General features: G+C 37.1%; 3 protein-coding genes across 5 annotated transcripts; 2 read left to right on the top strand and 1 right to left on the bottom strand.

Annotated features, from left to right (window-relative positions):
- The first annotated feature begins 5360 nt into the window (after nt 1–5360).
- LOC137710660 (putative aldehyde dehydrogenase) lies at nt 5361–10624 on the top strand. 3 transcript variants are annotated; one of them, XM_068449745.2, is made up of 16 exons: nt 5361–5734; nt 6398–6477; nt 6740–6843; nt 6935–7002; nt 7188–7245; nt 7378–7491; nt 7703–7786; nt 7903–8007; nt 8147–8260; nt 8419–8550; nt 8647–8736; nt 8851–8940; nt 9015–9224; nt 9641–9751; nt 10030–10109; nt 10195–10624. In XM_068449745.2, exons 1-16 carry the CDS (start codon nt 5649–5651, stop codon nt 10331–10333), a joined length of 1665 nt encoding a protein of 554 aa, XP_068305846.2. In that variant the 5' UTR covers nt 5361–5648; the 3' UTR covers nt 10334–10624. The 3 variants fall into 3 exon arrangements, with proteins under 3 accessions (XP_068305846.2, XP_088551557.1, XP_088551556.1); XM_088695431.1 differs by having other exon boundaries at nt 5594–5734; nt 6745–6843; XM_088695430.1 differs by lacking the exon at nt 5361–5734 and having other exon boundaries at nt 6346–6477; nt 6745–6843.
- A 756-nt stretch (nt 10625–11380) lies between these two features.
- Nucleotides 11381–12834, top strand: LOC137710204 (uncharacterized). The gene has a single exon (XM_068449147.2). The coding sequence runs from the start codon at nt 11551–11553 to the stop codon at nt 12715–12717; it is 1167 nt and encodes a 388-aa protein (XP_068305248.2). The 5' UTR covers nt 11381–11550; the 3' UTR covers nt 12718–12834.
- Nucleotides 12835–12845: 11 nt separating this feature from the next.
- TRZ1 (tRNAse Z1) lies at nt 12846–15568 on the bottom strand. Its single transcript, XM_068449887.2, has 8 exons — nt 15287–15568; nt 14333–14495; nt 14172–14242; nt 13957–14052; nt 13719–13832; nt 13549–13617; nt 13354–13428; nt 12846–13278 (listed from the first exon to the last, which is right to left on the bottom strand). The coding sequence occupies exons 1-8, from the start codon at nt 15518–15520 to the stop codon at nt 13204–13206; spliced, it is 897 nt and encodes a 298-aa protein (XP_068305988.1). The 5' UTR covers nt 15521–15568; the 3' UTR covers nt 12846–13203.
- Between the last annotated feature and the right edge of the window lie 3120 nt (nt 15569–18688).

Consider the following 18688-nt stretch of genomic DNA (forward strand, 5'->3'; position numbering starts at 1 on the left):
GGTGGTATAAGCTCTCAAATGTCAATGGGTGTCTCCGTATTCATTTTTTTTTTCAAAGGGTGGTATTATCCAAACACCTTTTTTTTTCTTTTTTTTTTTATATTCTACACAACTTATGTTAATTTTTGTCTTTTGTTTTTCTTCAATTTATTTGATTCAACGGTCGAAAAATTAAAAAATGCAAGAGGAAGGTAAAAAGGTGTATGGATAGCATCACCATTTTTCAATATGAACATCATACAGGAAAGGGACCCTCTCCGGATGATGGGAAAGGGATTCTCTCCGGATCCCTTTCAACTAATCTTTCTCATCAAACAATCCGGACCTTAAAATTTGATCCAACTGTTAAAATTATCATAACTTTTAAAGCGGACCCCTGTTTGTAGCCACTGGATCAAATTTCAAAAGCCCGGATTGTTTGATAAGAATGATCAGGTGAAAGGGATCCGGAGAGAATCCCTTTCCCATCATACATATTTACGCAAGACCCATCGATCCCATAATTTAAAGAACTATTTCTTTCTGCGTGGATAAAAAAACGTTTCAATACAAAATGTTCAAAAGGTTGATCGAACATCCGAGACTTGAAGAATAAACATGTCTCGCTGATAACATTTTCTCTTCAAGATCGATCATCCATACAGTTTGAAGTGCAAGGTTCCTGACCTTTCAAATATATATAAGATTTACCTTCTCAACACTTCTGCTTTTATGTGAAGTTTTTTGGGACTAATACATGGATAATACATATTTGGTGATGTGAGTCATTGAACTCAACAAGTTATTTAACGTTCTATGATACTATAGAGAAAATTAATATTCTACTATAAAATCATTTGATAATATATGAGCAACAGCTCAACTTTTTAAAAATACATGTGAAGTCTCTGTATTTCTTGATGTGAGCGATTCACGCTTAATTGCTTAGCACTTGTATAATTATGGGGTGTGATATCCATACACCCCATTTTACTTCTCACACACTTTTTTAATTTTCGATCGTCGGATCAGATAAATTGAAGAAGATCAACGGACAGAAATTATCAAGAGGTGTGTGAGAAGTAAAATGGGGTGTGTGGATAGCACACAAAATGGGGTGTGTGGATAGCACACCCCATAATTAATCCCTTGATGGGCACATTCAAACTTTAGGCCGAGTTTGGCAGCTCAGAGAGTACTGACTATTTCAGTCGGATAGAATAAATAGTCATCGGATAGTACTGACTAAATTAGTCGAACGTTTGGTGCAATATCGAACTAATAACCGCATTATTTATACTATGTTCTCGATAATGTGCTGGATTATAGAACTTGAAACTACAATTGATGATTAATGGAAATGCTGCTAAACATCACAGGTTAAAAAATCAACAAAATTAAAACTATTAATTTAGTTTTTTTTTCTCTCAATTATCAAATGCAAATTTCAATCCAACCCAATGAAACTCAATTGCGAGAGAATTGTTGAGGAAGTACACCAGCCAATGAGAACAGCAAACATGGATCACAATTCCAGAAGTTCAGCTCCACTCCTAGGTCCCCCACTCAATTACAGTTGTCTAAATGTTGCAGAGGGAATTGGATTGGACAAATAGATAGGAATAAAGACGTAAAATTTTAATATCATTCAACGAAATTGTTCATAATTTTCGTCATCCAACCAAAACCAAAATTGGGGAAAACGAAAAGGGGTTGGGTTTGGGCGGAGCAGATAAAGAAGAAGAAGAAATTTGCAGGTGGGGTTGGATGGCAAAATTGGGGAAAACGAAAAGGATTGGGTTTCGGTGGAACAGATAGAGAAGAAGAAGAGATTTGCAGGTGGGATTAGATAGCAAAATTGGGGAAAACGAAAGCTCTTGGGTTTGGGCGGAACAAAGAGAGAAGAAGAAATTTGCAGGGGGGTTGGATAGAGAAATTGGGGAAAACGAAGATGGGTTGGTTTTGGCAGGAGCAGGGAGGGGATGAGGAGGAGGAGAAGAAGACACAGGGCGTAATGCCAGAATGGAAGGAGAGAGCGGAGGAAGCGAAACTACCCGACTAATAAATACAAAGGATTTTGGGAGGATAATTTAGCGGGGCATACACCGTATAAAACGTGTGGGGCCAGTTTAATTAATCCGGGTACTATTTAGTACAAAATTACACCAAACACTCTCATTCGTACTATTTATCCTATCTGATGTGTTATACGGGCTGCCAAACGAGGCCTTACATGACCATGGTACGTCTAGAATCCGTCACCAAATATAAGAAGAAAAAGCATTAAATGGAACCAATGAGGAAAAATGCTAAGACCGTCGATAGAGGTGACTGCAGACCATTGACCATGGCTTGAACCTTCATACGATGACTCGTAAGTCTCAAGGAGCCTTCTATTGAACATATATTGTCACTTCAAAATTAATACAAAATGTTAAGCCAACATAGGCACATAAATACATTCCACGGACCAAATTGTTTTTCTTTTTAACCCATCCTAGGGCATGACATATCACAAGCTTCTTGAGGACTTACCAAGACGGTCTTAGTCCATTTCATGATTTTTACAAGTCGCTCACCAAGATGGACTACATATATTATGTTTTCTATTATGATTTTATGGATCTTAATTATATATTATGTTTTCTATTAGAGTCAATTGTTCAAGAGTTTCTCACTTTATATTGTTTTGTTTAAAGTGGAATCTAGCAAGAAAAAAAATAAAAAAGGATATAGAAGTAGGCGGTAAAAGCTCTCAAATGTCAATGGGTGTCTCCGTTTTCATTTTTTTCAAAGGTGGTATTATCCAAATACTTTTTTTTTTTAATATTCTACACAACTTCCGTTAATTTTTGTCTTTTGTTCTTATTTAATTTATTTGATTCAATGGTTAAAAAATTAAAAAAGGCACGTGAAAAGTAAAAAGGTGTATGGATAGCACCACCATTTTTCAATATGAACATCATACAAGAAAGGGATCCTTTTGACCTAATCCATCAAACAATCCGGACACTTAAAATTTGATCGAACTGCTAAAATTATTATAAATTTTAGAGCAGACCCCTGTTTGTAATCATTGTATCAAATTTCAAAATCCCGGATTGTTTGATGAGAATGATTAGGTGAAAGGGATTCGGAGAAAATTTCTTTCCCATCATACATATTTACGCAAGACCCATCGATCCCATAATTTAAAGAACTATTTCTTTCTGCGTGGATAAAAAACGTTTCAATAAAAAATGTTCAAAAGGTTGATCGAACATCCAAGACTTGAAGAATAAACATGTCTCGCTGACAACATTTTCTCTTCAAGATCGATCATCCCTACAGTTTGAAGGAAGTGCAAGGTTCCTTACCTTTCAAGTATATATGAGATTTACATTCTCAACACTTCTGCTTTTATGTGAAGTTTTTTGGGACTAACACATAGATAATACATATTCGGTGATGTGAGTCATTGAACTCAAAACGTTAGTTAGCGTTCTATGATACTATAGAGAAAATTAATATTCTACTATAAAATCATTTGATAATATATGAGAAGCAGCTCAACTTTTTAAAAATACATGTGACGTCTCTGTATTTCTTGATGCGAGCGATTCACGCTTAATTTTTTAGCGCTTGTATAATTATGGGGTGTGATATCCACACACCCCATTTTACTTCTTACACACCTTTTTAATTTGCCGCCGTCGGATTTGATGAATTGAAGAAGATCAACTGACAGAAATTATCAAAGGGTGTGTGAGAAGTAAAATGGAATGTGTGGATAACACATCCCATAATTAATCCGTTGATGGGCACATTCAAACTTTACATGACTATGGTACGTCTAGAAGCCGTCACCAAATATAAGAAGAAAAAGCCTTAAATGTAACCAATGAGGAAAAATGCTAAGACCGTCGATAGAGGTGACTGACTTGAACCTTCATACGATGACTCGCAAGTCTCAAGGAACCTTCTATTGAACATATATTGTCACTTCAAAATTAGTACAAAATGTTAAGCCAACATAGGCACATAAATGCATTCCACGGACCAAATTGTTTTTCTTTTTAACCCATCGCAGGGCAAGACATATCACAAGCTTCTTGAGGAATTACCAAGGCAATCTTAGTCTCTTTCATGATTTTTACAGGTCGCCCACCAAGATGGATTATCGGCAACAGAATTCGAACCTAAACCTTGGTCTAGCACTGAGAACAATCTTCATCAACTCAACCAACATTCGTTGGCAGAAAATATATCGTGTTATATGAGAACTACGTAATATAACAAGTACACTTGCTAGAATATGAGTGAACATGCATTTATATCATATTATTCTAACATATGATATGATTATACCACGTAACCGTGTTGTAGTCTCACAATTTTTATACTTGCAGGGAATATCAAATGCCCAAAAACACGATAAAAATGACAAAAACTAAACAACAGCCTAGTCGGGTTCTCGAATATATTGAATGTTGAAGGTCAGGCATTGACCGATGGTCTGAAGGCTAATATTTCGAAAGGCTTTCAAAACATGGATCTAAATTGGCATTGATGCTATTAATGGTGCTTTGCTCTACCCATTGGTCTCTTCGAACTTTGGTTTTGAATATTTAAAAGATGGCACGTCGCTTTTATCACTTTTTTTTTCCCCGCAAGGTGAACTTTGTTGTTGATGCCCTTACTTTTATTGCGTAGTCTAATCGATATTTCTAATTCAATTATTTTACTGTTGAGGTTCGTTTAGTGTGGATGTGGGATCTAATAGATTCTTCCTGATATGGAATCAGAATTTTATAATAATGAGGTCATAATTTGGTCAAAAAAACTTTATTGGATCATTTCGTTGAGTTTCTAGTGGGTATCTGCCGAGTCATGATTTCTGTCGAACCTTGTCGAGTTAGGCATTTTATCGAACATTGGTTGCAGACCATAGGTTGCACACAAAAAATAGGAGAAGAAAGACAAATGAAAGATCGAAGAAAATAATAATAATAAAAAAAAACACTATGGGCCTAGTTCCCAATATGGTCTCAAAGTTAAAAGACTAAACAATAGAGGATGGGCCAGCCCAGAATAACAGTTCACAGCCCAAAGTCATGCCCAGAAAGTGCTAAACCGATCAAACTTCATGCCCCACTGGCACTGCAATTTCCTGTGAATGCTTGATGATGATCAGACCATGAGTGTCCACTGTAAATATTTGGTATGCTCCACATGCTAGTCCTCCCCATAACCTCGAAGTTTAAAATTACGATTTTGTGCCATTGGGACATGAAAAACCCAACAAAATCCTTTCGGATCTTTTGGTGAAGATTTCGGCGATTCGGGAATTATGTTCATTTATGTTATATAGTACGGTTAGTTTTTATTAATTACTATTTAAGTTTATTTTTAAATAAAAATATTTAAAATAATTTCAGATAACATATCGTAGAACGTAGAACGAACATATACGATTCAGTGATCCGTCTCCCAAGGATCCGGTGTAAAACTGAGGTGGCAGGTGGCAGTAACAGATTGCAGTCATAAATCCAGGAACAGAAAACGCAAAGACTGCGGCGTGAGAGCGAGTCAGTGACAGCTTCAGCTCGACCTGTGACTTATCCATTTATATTTACAGTTACAGAGAGGACCCAAGAAATCAAATTTCGTTTACTTCTGCATCCGCCACCATGAACAGGATTCTGGTTTCAAGGCAACTCAGAGCCAGAGCCCCGCAAACAGCCTTGAGCTGGTTCACTTCACTCAACATCTCCAGGTGTGATTCTCTGTTTCCTGGATGAATTACTGGATTTTGCTTCCTGGGTTTTGTTGTAAATGTTTAAAAAATATTTGGGTTGGTGTTGCTTTGAGGATTATATGCAATTTTGGATTTTGGGTTTTCTTGTTTTGTTGATATCTGCCTTTGTGGTTCAAAAAAAGTCGCAATCTTTTGCTCTGTGTGATCGAATGTTTTGGTTTGTTTTTGGATGATGATGAACTTGATTTGTTTAGGCTGATTGATCGATGCCGATGATTTTTGTAGACTCGGATAACTGGAAATATGTGTGTTTTTTTAATCATCGTGGATGGTTTGTTTTGGTCTGCAGTTATGAAAATTTCCGTCCTTGTTTTGTGTTTAATTGGATCGCTGTTCCCATGTCATCAAGCTCTGTAAAATGTTTTGCATTTGGCTTTTAACTCAAAGACATACTGTACTTGTAAATTTGTGTAATTGTCGATGATAAGAGTGGAATATCTGTATCTGATGATGTTTCTGTAGTAGCATTTGTTATGATTGAACAAAAATGCTGGGGGATTGGTTTTAGGCGGCCATATTCCTGCCGTATAATTGAAGAATTTGACAATTTTTGTATGTCTTACTTGTAATGGCGTTTCTAGCGATAATCTTTACAGTTTCGGTTTCCCCATTTTATGGCAGATCTATTCATGGGGTACCCTTTGCAACCGTTGAAGTGGAAGAGATATCGGGTTCACAGCCTGCTGAAGTTCTCAACTTGGGTATGTTCACACATTTTAGCAGTATGTGTCATTTGCAGCTGAAATTGGTTCCCATGAAGTGCTCTGCACTCAGAACAGTCATTGGTCTTGGAGTTATAACTGAAGACTAAAAACTTGAACAATTTCCTTGCATCAACTTTTTTGATAGTATTTCCTTTGTTAACTTTTAATACAATGGTGTGTGGACCTCTTCATTTAAACTGACTGGGAAAAAAAATTAAGGATTGAAATCTATTAAAAAAGAAATGTCGTATTTTTTCAGTGCAGGGTAAATGGAAGAACACTAATAGATGGAACACAATTTTGGATCCTTTAAATGGGGAGCCATTCATTAGAGTTTGTGAAGTTGATGAAACGGGAATACAGGTATGCCTGCAGATTGTAGTGACCGCAACTATTTTTTTTGCTATTTATGACCGCAACTATTTTTTTTTTAATTGTTGAACTGGGATTACAGCCGTTTGTGGAGAGCTTGTCCAGGTGCCCGAAACATGGTCTTCACAATCCGTTCAAAGCACCAGAGAGGTTTGTGTTTATTATCATTCTGTTCCTTTATTCTCATTCATTTGTAGGCATCATGTGTTTCCTTGGATTTCACAAATAGATATCATATCAAGGCATATAATTTCAACAACTTTTCTGTTAGAGTTTGATAGTGATATTCTTTAAAATTTGAAAGCAAAATGAAACCGATAGTCCATTTTTTTCAGGTATCTTATGCTTGGGGACATATCTGCAAAGGCAGGTCACATGCTTTCCTTGCCAAAGGTAACAATTGTACAGCAGACAGTATTCTTGTTCTTTTACCTTTTTCCTGTATTTGAATTGAGACTTATGCAGTTCAACCTTCTGACATATATGGTAGTTTCGTTAATAATTTTATGATTGTATGGCTGTCAGGTTTCTGATTTCTTCACAAGATTAATACAAAGGGTTGCTCCAAAGAGTTACCATCAGGCTTCTGGTGAAGTTTATGTCACTCAAAAATTTCTTGAGAATTTCTCCAGCGATCAGGTACATTCAGCGCAGTTGACCTTTATGTTTTCGGTGTATATATGAAATGTTACTGTACTCGTATACCTTGTCCCGCATGGTATAGGCGTAGAATAACATTTCATTTATATACTCTCGGTTTAAGCACAGTACAATTCCACTGCTGTAATCAAATTCACATAAAATCCTCTTTCAAGTTTCGTTACTATCTTGGTTAACACATACGTGGCAGGTCCGCTTCCTTGCAAGATCTTTTGGGGTGCCTGGAAATCATCTTGGACAGCAAAGTCATGGTTTCCGTTGGCCTTATGGTCCTGTAAGCATCATCTTTGAACATACTTGGTTTTTTTGTTTGTACCCCCAAAACCTTAAGCTCTTAGAACAAATTTTGTTATTTTCATAATTGGATATGATAAATGACTCGTTTTGCAGGTTGCAATCATTACTCCCTTTAATTTTCCACTAGAAATTCCTGTACTTCAATTGATGGGTGCACTTTATATGGGTAACAAACCAGTCCTCAAAGTTGATAGTAAGGTATGCTAGGCTAACATTCTGAGTCTAAATCAATTGTTTGATCTATTTGAAACCCTTTATAGTTAGCTTTTAGATACTTTTTTCTCTTTGCGATCTCTTCTCGTTATAATTTAACTGGTGAGCAACATTTTTTTTGTAGGTAAGCATTGTTATGGAGCAAATGATGAGGCTGCTTCATTACTGTGGGCTACCGACAGAGGATGTTGACTTCATAAATTCTGATGGGCAGACAATGAACAAGCTACTATTAGAGGTTGGTTCAATGTGCAAATAAATTATTTTGAAACTGTGCAATAATCTCTGGAAGAGACCGCTCATAGCTTTCATCCACATATTTGCGTTCCTAGAGGTTACACTACTAACTTATGACGTGTCGATTGAATGAACATTTTACTTCTATTGTGTCAACAGGGAAATCCACGAATGACCCTATTCACTGGTAGCTCAAGAGTGGCAGATAAGTTGGCTGGTGACCTGAAGGGTCGTGTTAAGTTGGAAGATGCAGGATTTGACTGGAAGATTTTAGGGCCTGACGTTCATGAGGTTTCTTACGACAATTTTATGTTTCTAGAGTATACAACTCTTTCTTTGTAGAGTCACGTCTGTTATTGATTTATCCGTTTCCATTTCTTATCGCAGGAAGACTATGTTGCATGGGTCTGTGATCAGGATGCATATGCATGTAGTGGTCAGAAGTGCTCTGCACAATCGATGCTCTTCATCCATGAGGTAAGACTCTCGGTTTCAAACCTTCTGGAATCTGTAGTTCTTTGTTGAGAAATTTCAAGTTCAACGAAACTGTCAACATTTTTATTATCGTTGATCTTTTATATATTTGTGCAGAACTGGTCTAAGACGTCACTTCTATCCAAAATGAAAGATCTGGCTGAGAGAAGGAATTTAGAGGATTTAACCATTGGCCCTGTCCTTACAGTATGTACATTACTTGTCCTGTTTTGTACCAACTTAACAGCCTATCTTTTTACATGCTTATGTTGTTGATGCAGTTCACGACCGAAGCAATGCTAGAACACAAGAATAAATTGCTTCAGATACCAGGTTCAAAGGTACTCTTTGGGGGCGAACCTTTAACGAATCATTCCATTCCACCTGTATATGGTGCTATAGAACCTACGGCCATTTTTGTTCCACTTGAAGAAATACTGAAGGACAAGAACTATGAACTCGTAACAAGAGAAATTTTTGGGCCATTTCAGGTAACAAAGAAAAAGCGTGCTACCAAAGTTGTTTCTTTTCCTCTCATATTTTTTGTAATTTACCGAGCTTTATTTACCATATTCAATTTACTGTTCTGTCAAAGTTTGTGTGGCGAGGACTTGCGAGTTTCCTTAGAACTGCACATTGGTCTTTATTATTCAAAAGATTTATAAAACTAGACAACTTGAAAGTTGGCTGGTGCTTGAGAGGACCACCGAGAGTAAACATTTGAGCTTCTTATTTTGTGCTCGAATACTGAATCCAGGCTGAGGGACGAGCAGAGAGAGCTCTCTATTTTTCTTTTTTCCTTGTGCATCTTTTATTTGGATCATTAATACTTTTTTCACATCTAGAAAGTAATTGCTACTGTGGGACAATTTTTCACAGCTACTAACGTTAATTTATTTGCTCCTAGATTGTCACCGACTATAAGAATGATCAACTCCCATTGGTATTGGATGCTCTAGAGAGGATGCATGCACATTTAACAGCTGCTGTCGTTTCAAACGATCCACTGTTTCTACAGGTAAGATTTGACCTTTGTCTCTTTACAATCACATATTGTTTTTAGTTTGAAATACATAATGAACATCATACAAGTTTACAACCCTGGCTTAAAGAAGTTTGTAAACATTAGTTATCGTATTAATACAAACTAATGAACCTGATGAGCGTAACATTTGAAACCCGCCTGGCCCTTGGAGCCGTTTCATGAAATCTTATTAGTTCACTTCTAACTAAAAGGATGGATTCTGAATCAACTGCCCAGTTTCCATTTTCCTTATTCCGAATGTCTATTTGCAGGATGTTATTGGGAACACGGTAAATGGAACTACTTATGCTGGACTGAGAGCAAGAACAACCGGAGCTCCACAGAATCACTGGTGAGTACAAAATCTCTTAAAACTTTGAGTACTTCACGAGAATATCTCCTAGCATTTATACATGTCAAACAATGATTTGTGACAGGTTTGGACCGGCTGGAGACCCGAGGGGAGCTGGCATTGGGACCCCGGAAGCAATAAAGCTGGTGTGGTCTTGCCATAGAGAAATCATCTACGATGTTGGTCCACTGCCAAAGCAATGGCAAACTCCACCTTCTACCTGAGAGCGTCATTAGGACTCGAAGAGAAGAACGGGGCGCCTTCATAAGCATGTAGTTGTAGGTTCAGTTACATCACTGATGTAGGACATAGCAGCTACCGCTGACCATTTCGACATTTTCTCTAGTTAGAAATAAAATGAAGGGGATTTTCTTCAAGTCTTCTAGTTAGTTTTTCTTCCTCTTGCCTTCCTTCCTTTCTGTGATATCTGCCTCATGGAGAAAGGGAGTGATACTTTATTCTAGTTGAGGATCATATGGGAATTGTTGAAATATTCAATCAGGAGAAAAAATCAATCATGAGTCTCTTACAATTTATTAACAAAGTGAGAATCACGAACGGTCTAAGCTAGTGTATGGTGGACGTCTTGATAGGTTTAAGTGTTTTCTTAATTTTAAACACTTCGAAATTAATATTGGCGGTAACCAGTAGCTCAGCGCCTAAACTGGACCTGGACGCTGGAGACTGGAGGCTTTAGATCGCTGGCTTTGTTGTGACAATAATTGAAAAAGTCTTTCCTGTTATAAATAGGTAAAAGTTAGAAAGATAACCTTTACTAGTGACAGAAGCGAAGCAAGTGTAAAATATTATAACACAAGGGGATGACAACTAAAAGATGGAGGGATAGATAATGATGTTATCGATCTTTCCTTGTTATTTGTATATCTTGAAAGCATACAGAGCGCTCTATTTATATAGCAACTCCAAACAAATGTACTAACTATACATTGAAATTTACAGTACACACCTTTTGACAATACGATCCTTCTTCATTTCCTAAGCCAATATCACTTTGTGTGGGCATTGAAAAATCTACCAATATTTTCAATATCAGTGTGGGCTTTCATTAACCCACCAGTATTTTCAACATTTCCAAATTTACTATTATTTGTAATAAAAAAATAATTTACAAAAACTTTTGACCAAACAAAAAAAAGTAAAACGGGCATAAGGGCCCAACATCTGTATAGATCCATTGGATTTTAGGCCCAATAATAAAAAATGGGCCCAATATTAGCTAAAACCCTATTTCCTCTTTCGTCTCCGCGAACTAAAACCCTTCCTCAACTCTCTCTCTGTCCAACAAGAATTCAGCAGTCAGCGCCAGTTACTTTTTCCCAATCTGTGCACTTTCCGCCGCCGCACTTGCCAAAGCTCCGCGCTTCTTCAGGTTCGCACGGCAGTCTGCTTTTCTTAATTTTAAATTTATAGATTTTCAGCCATGTCGTTGCTCGAAGTCATTGCCAGAGCCTCGGCCAAATCCCAAACCCAAGTCGCCCCATCAGATTACCCCATTGTTCTTGACCCTGAACCCATTTTTGATAATTTGAAACCCAAATTCGACGACCCAAATCCCTCGGCAGCTGCAATCCCATTCACCGGATGGAAAATCTCACAAACCGACTCCGAGCTCATCGATTCGGGAAAGAAGTTCTTCACCAAGCTCCAAAAGAAGCTCAAAAACCCAACCAGTTTCACGAAAGTTGAGTTCTTGGGAACCTTAAATTCGTTTCTCGAGAACATTTGGGAGAAAAAGAGAGTTGGGGAATCGATTGGGGTCGATTCGTCGAATGATGGGTATGCCCGGGTTTTGATTGAGAAAGTTGGGAACTTGATGGGCAATGATGTTGCTGGTTTGGTTTTGGAAGCCTGTGTGGTGTTGGAGATTTGGGATTTGGTAGGTGCTTTGATTGCAAATGGGGTTTTCCCCAATTCTTGTTATCAGCATTTGGTTCCGAAAATCGTGGAAAAGAGGAGGTCCGAGTTGGTTTGTCTTTGTGTTAAGCATGCTTCTGATCTTAGGTCGTCGGAGTTGCTGCTGATCTTGAAGTACTTTCTGGATCCGCCTAAAGACGGTTATGCCAGCTTTGTGGATGTGAGGAAGGAATGGGAGAGCCGGGCACTGGCCACGGTTGAGAAGGCGGGTGATCAGAGTCTCTCCGACAAGAAACTAAGAGTTGCAAAAGATGCTGCAGTTTTGCTCCTGGTAGCGTATGATGGATTCTCTTCGGCAGAACTCTGTCTGCATTATCTGTTGGCTTCGAAGAACCTCGACGAGGTGATGTTGTCTGCTGCGATTAGTAAGTTGAGTGGGAAGGAGATGAAGAGTTTGCTGCGGTATTTGGGGAAGTGGCTGACGAAATATGAGAGGTTTCCTCAGGCATCAACAACATCAGGTTTGAAGGCTTGTGATTGGGTTCCTAAACTCGAAGATGTTGTGAAATGTATCGGATTGGTGCTGGATGAGAATTACTCTGCATTGGTGTTGCATCCGGAGTTTCACGAAGAGCTGAGATCGATGAACGAATTGGTTGCTTCGGTGGCCTTGGAAGCAAGGTTCTGCTGTTCTGTGGCCAGTGTAGCTGGTAAATTGATGGCTGAAGTTTGAGTGCAGAACTCGCTTTCCATTACTATGTTTTATTTTCTTCCTGAATTGCTTTCGTGAAACTGTAATTTTTTTTGCAGAAATTGCAGTAACTATAAAGTTCTAAATTTCAAATGTTCACGATTCATCTGTTTTACCCTTAAAACAATCTAAAATTAATATATAAGATCAATGAACTTGAGTATGGCTACAAATCAGCAATGGCTAGCCCAGCTCTTTAATTTTGATCAATAAGGGGAAGAGAAGCTACTGAAATACATGGGATTTATACAAGAGGAACACCCGATAAGCAAATAAAAACCCGAATAGGCTGGATTGCCTAACTATGTGTTCTCGTACTCATTTCTCGATCTTGTGTCAGCATACCACGATGCTGAAGATCCGCCTGCATCAGAGGTTTCTCGTGCCATATGCTTGTCTTCAGTGCAGACATTTAAGTTGCCAAAATTGATGTCATGAAAAGACCAAAGCAGCTGACTAGCTTTGCCATCAAATACCTTCTGTAAGTGCAAAAACTCGGCCTGCTAAAGGAGCAGGCAATGCTGACACAGCTTGTTCAATTTCCTGGTAAAATGCAAGCATGAACGTCAATAGCTCAATGACAAAGATACAAAGCAGCTACGGAACTGACCATCATACCTGTACTGTGTATCGAGCGGAAAAGTGAATAAGAAGAATTGCTTTGTTTTCAAACTTCTCTGCATGACTAATTATCTGAAAGAAAGCCGTCCAGGTATGACAAGATCAAACATTGGGGGAGCCTAGATAGATACAACGAAAATCATAGATTGACGAAGGCAGGCAGTAAAGAATCTAATGACTCTGGAGACGAACCTCAGATAGATGTATGTGTCCGTAGTCTCTGGCATGCTCCACTTTAACCGAGTCATCTACGAAGGTGCTCTGCGTGAAAGACAGGAAAAAAGTATAGCACATTATACACTTAACCATTTATAATAGCCCCACACCCCACACATGCTATGAACTTTAAGCGAGTGATTCACCTCCACAACAAGAATCTTTGCCTTCAGCACATCAATATTACTACTGTCAGTTATGAAGTCCGACATGGTATCTCCTGTAAAAGCAACTTGAGGTTCTGTAAAAGTGTTTGTAATCTGCAAATAAAAGAGAGATGCAATCAAGAGTGGAAAATCAATCAGTACTTGTCACGAAAAAAATGCAATCGATTTTAAACGAAAAACTAAAAAGTAAAAGCGATCTAGGATTTTAAAGACACACCTCAACACCTGATGATTTCAAGTTTTTAATTTCATTCCCAGAAAGGCCAAGGTACTCCTGCTTAAGTTTTTGTTTTACGGAGTATACTACATAACCCTGTCATATATCATGCATAGCTAGTTAGTATTTCAATAAATCTCAACAAAAGCTATTGCTCAAAGTCTTAGTAGAATTCCGAACGAGAAAGTGTTACAAATACACAATAAATGGGATACCTGACTCGGTATTCCATGGTAAGTCCTAAAGGCTTTTACAATGAGATCCCTTCTCATAGAGAATTCTTCTCCTGCAAACATAAAGTGCTTAAGATAAACAGGAAATCGATTCTGCAAGTAGAAGGCACAAGAAGAAAAATTGTCATCTGATCAATGATTACCAACATCCAAGCCAATAAGGTTATGCTTCAGCTCCGACTGGTCCATTTTTCTGTGCACCTCAAAAAGTTGTTCCACGAGTTCTTTTATACACTTTGGTACAATTATCGTCGGGGGCTTCATACTGTATAACCCACGGGTTGCAACATACATGGGCAATCCTCCCTATCATATAGATATAAATCATGAGTAGAAGTGCAGTACCACTGACCATGGCCAGATATTATCACATTAATCAACAAAAATGGTCCATCCATAAATGATAAGGAAAATCAAATGATGCAAACATGAACCTTTTTAGACCTTTTTCTCTCTTTTCTTGCGTTTCTTGGGTTCTAAGCATAGTAACCAAGATATCCCTTCTTCAACCATTTAACAACGCAATGCCCTGTAACCATCAGAAATCTTCGGTTTTCTGCTCACGAATTTTCCCATACATGCTAGTTCTTCAAACATTTCCATTATATTTGACCCCGTATTTAAGATAGTTTAAGCTTATAAAATTCCATTAAGGTCCTCAAATTAACATGTGTTTGTGCAGAAAAAAGTCGAAAAAACCATGAACAATCACGCAGTATATATCATTTAGCAGCATTACCAATCTCTCATTTACCAAACACTTAATACAAAATAAAAATAAAAAATATATATATATATATATATATATATATACTTGTATCGAATTGAAAACAACACCAAATCAACAAAGAAGCGCAAAATCATGTCACTTTGTATCATTCAAGTACTTCAATGACTAAAAGAAGTTAGTTTTCGATAGAAAAGCTAAAATCTTTCACCATCACAAGTACATACAAGAAAATCCCAACACCAGCAAGTCAGTGGAAAACCAAAAATTCATCACTTATCATCCATCGAGTCGAAAAAATAAAACCCATCCATAAAAACAGGTAATTAGCAAAACCCATATAGCAAAACGAGCAGAAGGAAGCACATACAATGTGATCCATGTGGGCGTGGGAGATGAAGAGGAAGTCCTTCGAAATAGCACGCTGCGGGCAGCGACCAATATCAAAGGAAAGGTTGAGACTTGGGAAGATTATGCAGGTTTCATGGCCGCCAATGGACAAACCTTCAATTGGGTAACCTTCAATGGTCAATCCCCTGACTTTTTTGGAAGCTGGGTCGGGTTCTGAATTGGGTTTCGGGTCTTTGCTTCTACTTCCGGCCATTGACAAATTAACTAAGAAGAATCAGAAAGGAAGAATATGGGGGATTTTAAGAGGGTAAGGAGACGAACGAAGTTCCCCTGTTCTCCTGGTGAATAGGGTGCAAGAAAAATGTTGGTCGACCACCGTCAGATTTAATCCAACGGTGGAGAATCTTCAACCACTGACCAATACAATCTTCGTGATAAGAGTGTAAGTAAGCAAGGCAAGAGATTAACTTGAGCACCATGCCGTTGATTTATTACTTGGACGGCTAATTATGCCTGGCAATTTCTGACACGACCCGATAACCCGACACGACACGACACGAAATTAACAGGTGTTTGGGTCGACACGATAACGAATCGGGTCTTATCGAGTAACCCGATAAGCACCTGTTAAGATAACGGGTTGGGTCGGGTATACACGTGGGTAAACACGATACACGATAAGCAGAATATTATTTTTATAATTTTATAACCCTAAAAAAAATACTGTAATAATTATATACATTAATTTTACAATTATATACCCCTAAAAATTATAATAAATATATATATATATTAAATTAACTATAAAATTTATAATTATTATAATTATTATATATACTATAATAATTATACCCCCAAAATATTAAGTCTATCTATACTAATTTTATATATATATATGTCACATCCCGGTCTCCCGCCTTAAGGATATTGTCCGCTTTGGCATTCCTGGCCTGGACTATGTCGCAGACACCAGGCTACCGCACGGTTTTGTTTTTGCAGGCCGCAGCCCCAAAAGGCCTCCTCAAAGGGTACCACCAGGCATGTACATATAAGGCCCAAAGACCACGCCCTCACGGGCAATGTGGGATACTACAATCCACCCCCCTTAGGGAGCCCGACGTCCTCGTCGGCACACAACGACCGTGAGTCTGGCTCTGATACCAAATTGTCACATCCCGGTCTCCCGCCTTAAGGATATTGTCCGCTTTGGCATTCCTAGCCTGGACTATGTCGCAGACACCAGGCTACCGCACGGTTTTGTTTTTGCAGGCTGCAGCCCCAAAAGGCCTCCTCAAAGGGTACCACCAGGCATGTACATATAAGGCCCAAAGATCACGCCCTCACGGGCGATGTGGGATACTACATATATATATATTAAATTTTATAAAAACTATAAGGCATATTAATTAATAATTTAATATGCATGAATCATGATCATGCATTTGCCAACTTGCCGCCCTTTTTGAAAAAAAAATGGAGGGAAAATGAAAATGTTAAGAAAAGTTGAAAATAAAACAAAAAAGTGAGGGAATTAGGGAAAGATGTTGGAGGGAAAAGTGAAAATGATAAGAAAAAGTTGAAAAGGAAACAAAAAAAAGAGGGAAAAATGAAAATTAATAGAAGTGGTGAGAAATTTTTTTTTTTTTTTAAGATATTAACTTTTTATCACACACATGACTGTCATGACATATCTCACTATTTTTATAATGACACACGTGACACGTGATGTATGTACTATTCCGTGTACCAGTCAATTATAATTTATACGTACAAAATAAATAGATTTAAATCTACTTAATAAATATATATATATACACACACACACACGGAACTTGATTGACGGCATACGAATTCTCCAAAACTAATTTCAACGATCCCAACCGTCAAACTTGTTTGTATATGCTTTGAGATCACATCAACAAAAAATCATAAAAAATAAACATTCAGAGATCAAGTAACGGGACAAAGCTTTTCAACGGTTATAAACGAAAAATCACGATTTAACGGTTATTTTAACTCTGATTTTAATGATTTTTTATAACTACACTCCTTGACCCTATATGAATACAATGAATGAATTCGATCTTCAATTTAAAATATTTACACAAGTGGATACCACAAAATCTTTTGTTATACTTAATGAAAGTATAAATAAACTCTAAGTGTTAGTCAATCTATCGTTTTACGAATTCTCCAAAACTAATTTCAACGATCCAAACCGTCAAAATTGTTTGTATATGCTTGGAGATCACATCAGCAAAAAATCACAAAAAAAAAAACATTCAGAGATCAAGTAACGGGACAAAGCTTTTCAACGGTTATAAACGAAAAATCACGATTTAACGGTTATTTTAACTCCGATCTTGATGATTTTTTATAACTACACTCCTTGACCCTATATGAATACAATGAATGAATTCGATCTTCAATTTAAAATATTTACACAAGTGGATACCACAAAATCTTATGTTATACTTAATAAAAGTATAAATAAACTCTAAGTGTTAGTCAATCTATCGTTTTACGAATTCTCCAAAACTAATTTCAACGATCCAAACCGTCAAAATTGTTTGTATATGCTTGGAGATCACATCAGCAAAAAATCACAAAAAAAAAAATATTCAAAGATCAAGTAACGGGACAAAGCTTTTCAACGGTTATAAACGAAAAATCACGATTTAACGGTTATTTTAACTCCGATTTTGATGATTTTTTATAACTACACTCCTTGACCCTATATGAATACAATGAATGAATTCGATCTTCAATTTAAAATATTTACACAAGTGGATACCACAAAATCTTATGTTATACTTAATGAAAGTATAAATAAACTTTAAGTGTTAGTCAATCTATCGTTTTACGAATTCTCCAAAACTAATTTCAACGATCCAAACCGTCAAAATTGTTTGTATATGCTTGAAGATCACATCAGCAAAAAATCACAAAAATAAAACATTCAGAGATCAAGTAATGGGACGAAGCTTTTCAATGGTTATAAACGAAAAATCACGATTTAACGGTTATTTTAACTCCGATTTTGATGATTTTTTATAACTACACTCCTTGACCCTATATGAATACAATGAATGAATTCGATCTTCAATTTAAAATATTTACACAAGTGGATACCACAAAATCTTATGTTATACTTAATGAAAGTATAAATAAACTCTAAGTGTTAGTCAATCTATCGTTTTACGAATTCTCCAAAACTAATTTCAACGATCCAAACCGTCAAAATTGTTTGTATATGCTTGGAGATCACATCAGCAAAAAATCACAAAAAAAAAACATTCAGAGATCAAGTAACGGGACAAAGCTTTTCGACGGTTATAAACGAAAAATCAAGATTTAACGGTTATTTTAACTCTGATTTTGATGAATTTTAACAGCTACACTCCTTGACCCTATATGAATA

This window comes from Pyrus communis, chromosome 6, assembly GCF_041283825.1.
Source record: "Pyrus communis isolate YQ-2024b chromosome 6, ASM4128382v1, whole genome shotgun sequence".
Lineage (NCBI taxonomy): Eukaryota > Viridiplantae > Streptophyta > Magnoliopsida > Rosales > Rosaceae > Pyrus > Pyrus communis.

What these genes read in the sequence shown, in the direction of transcription:
- LOC137710660 (XM_068449745.2), top strand. Translation starts at nt 5,649, where the DNA reads ATGAACAGGATTCTGGTTTCAAGGCAACTCAGAGCCAGAGCCCCGCAA. An exon ending in TGAACAAGCTACTATTAGAG is followed by an intron (nt 8,261 to 8,418) that starts GTTGGTTCAATG and finishes TTGTGTCAACAG; the next exon opens with GGAAATCCACGAATGACCCT. An exon ending in CGATGCTCTTCATCCATGAG is followed by an intron (nt 8,737 to 8,850) that starts GTAAGACTCTCG and finishes ATATTTGTGCAG; the next exon opens with AACTGGTCTAAGACGTCACT.
- LOC137710204 (XM_068449147.2), top strand. Translation starts at nt 11,551, where the DNA reads ATGTCGTTGCTCGAAGTCATTGCCAGAGCCTCGGCCAAATCCCAAACC.
- TRZ1 (XM_068449887.2), bottom strand. Translation starts at nt 15,520, where the DNA reads ATGGCCGGAAGTAGAAGCAAAGACCCGAAACCCAATTCAGAACCCGAC. An exon ending in CAAAGATTCTTGTTGTGGAG is followed by an intron (nt 13,618 to 13,718) that starts GTGAATCACTCG and finishes TCTTTCACGCAG; the next exon opens with AGCACCTTCGTAGATGACTC. An exon ending in CCGCTCGATACACAGTACAG is followed by an intron (nt 13,279 to 13,353) that starts GTATGATGGTCA and finishes GCATTTTACCAG; the next exon opens with GAAATTGAACAAGCTGTGTC.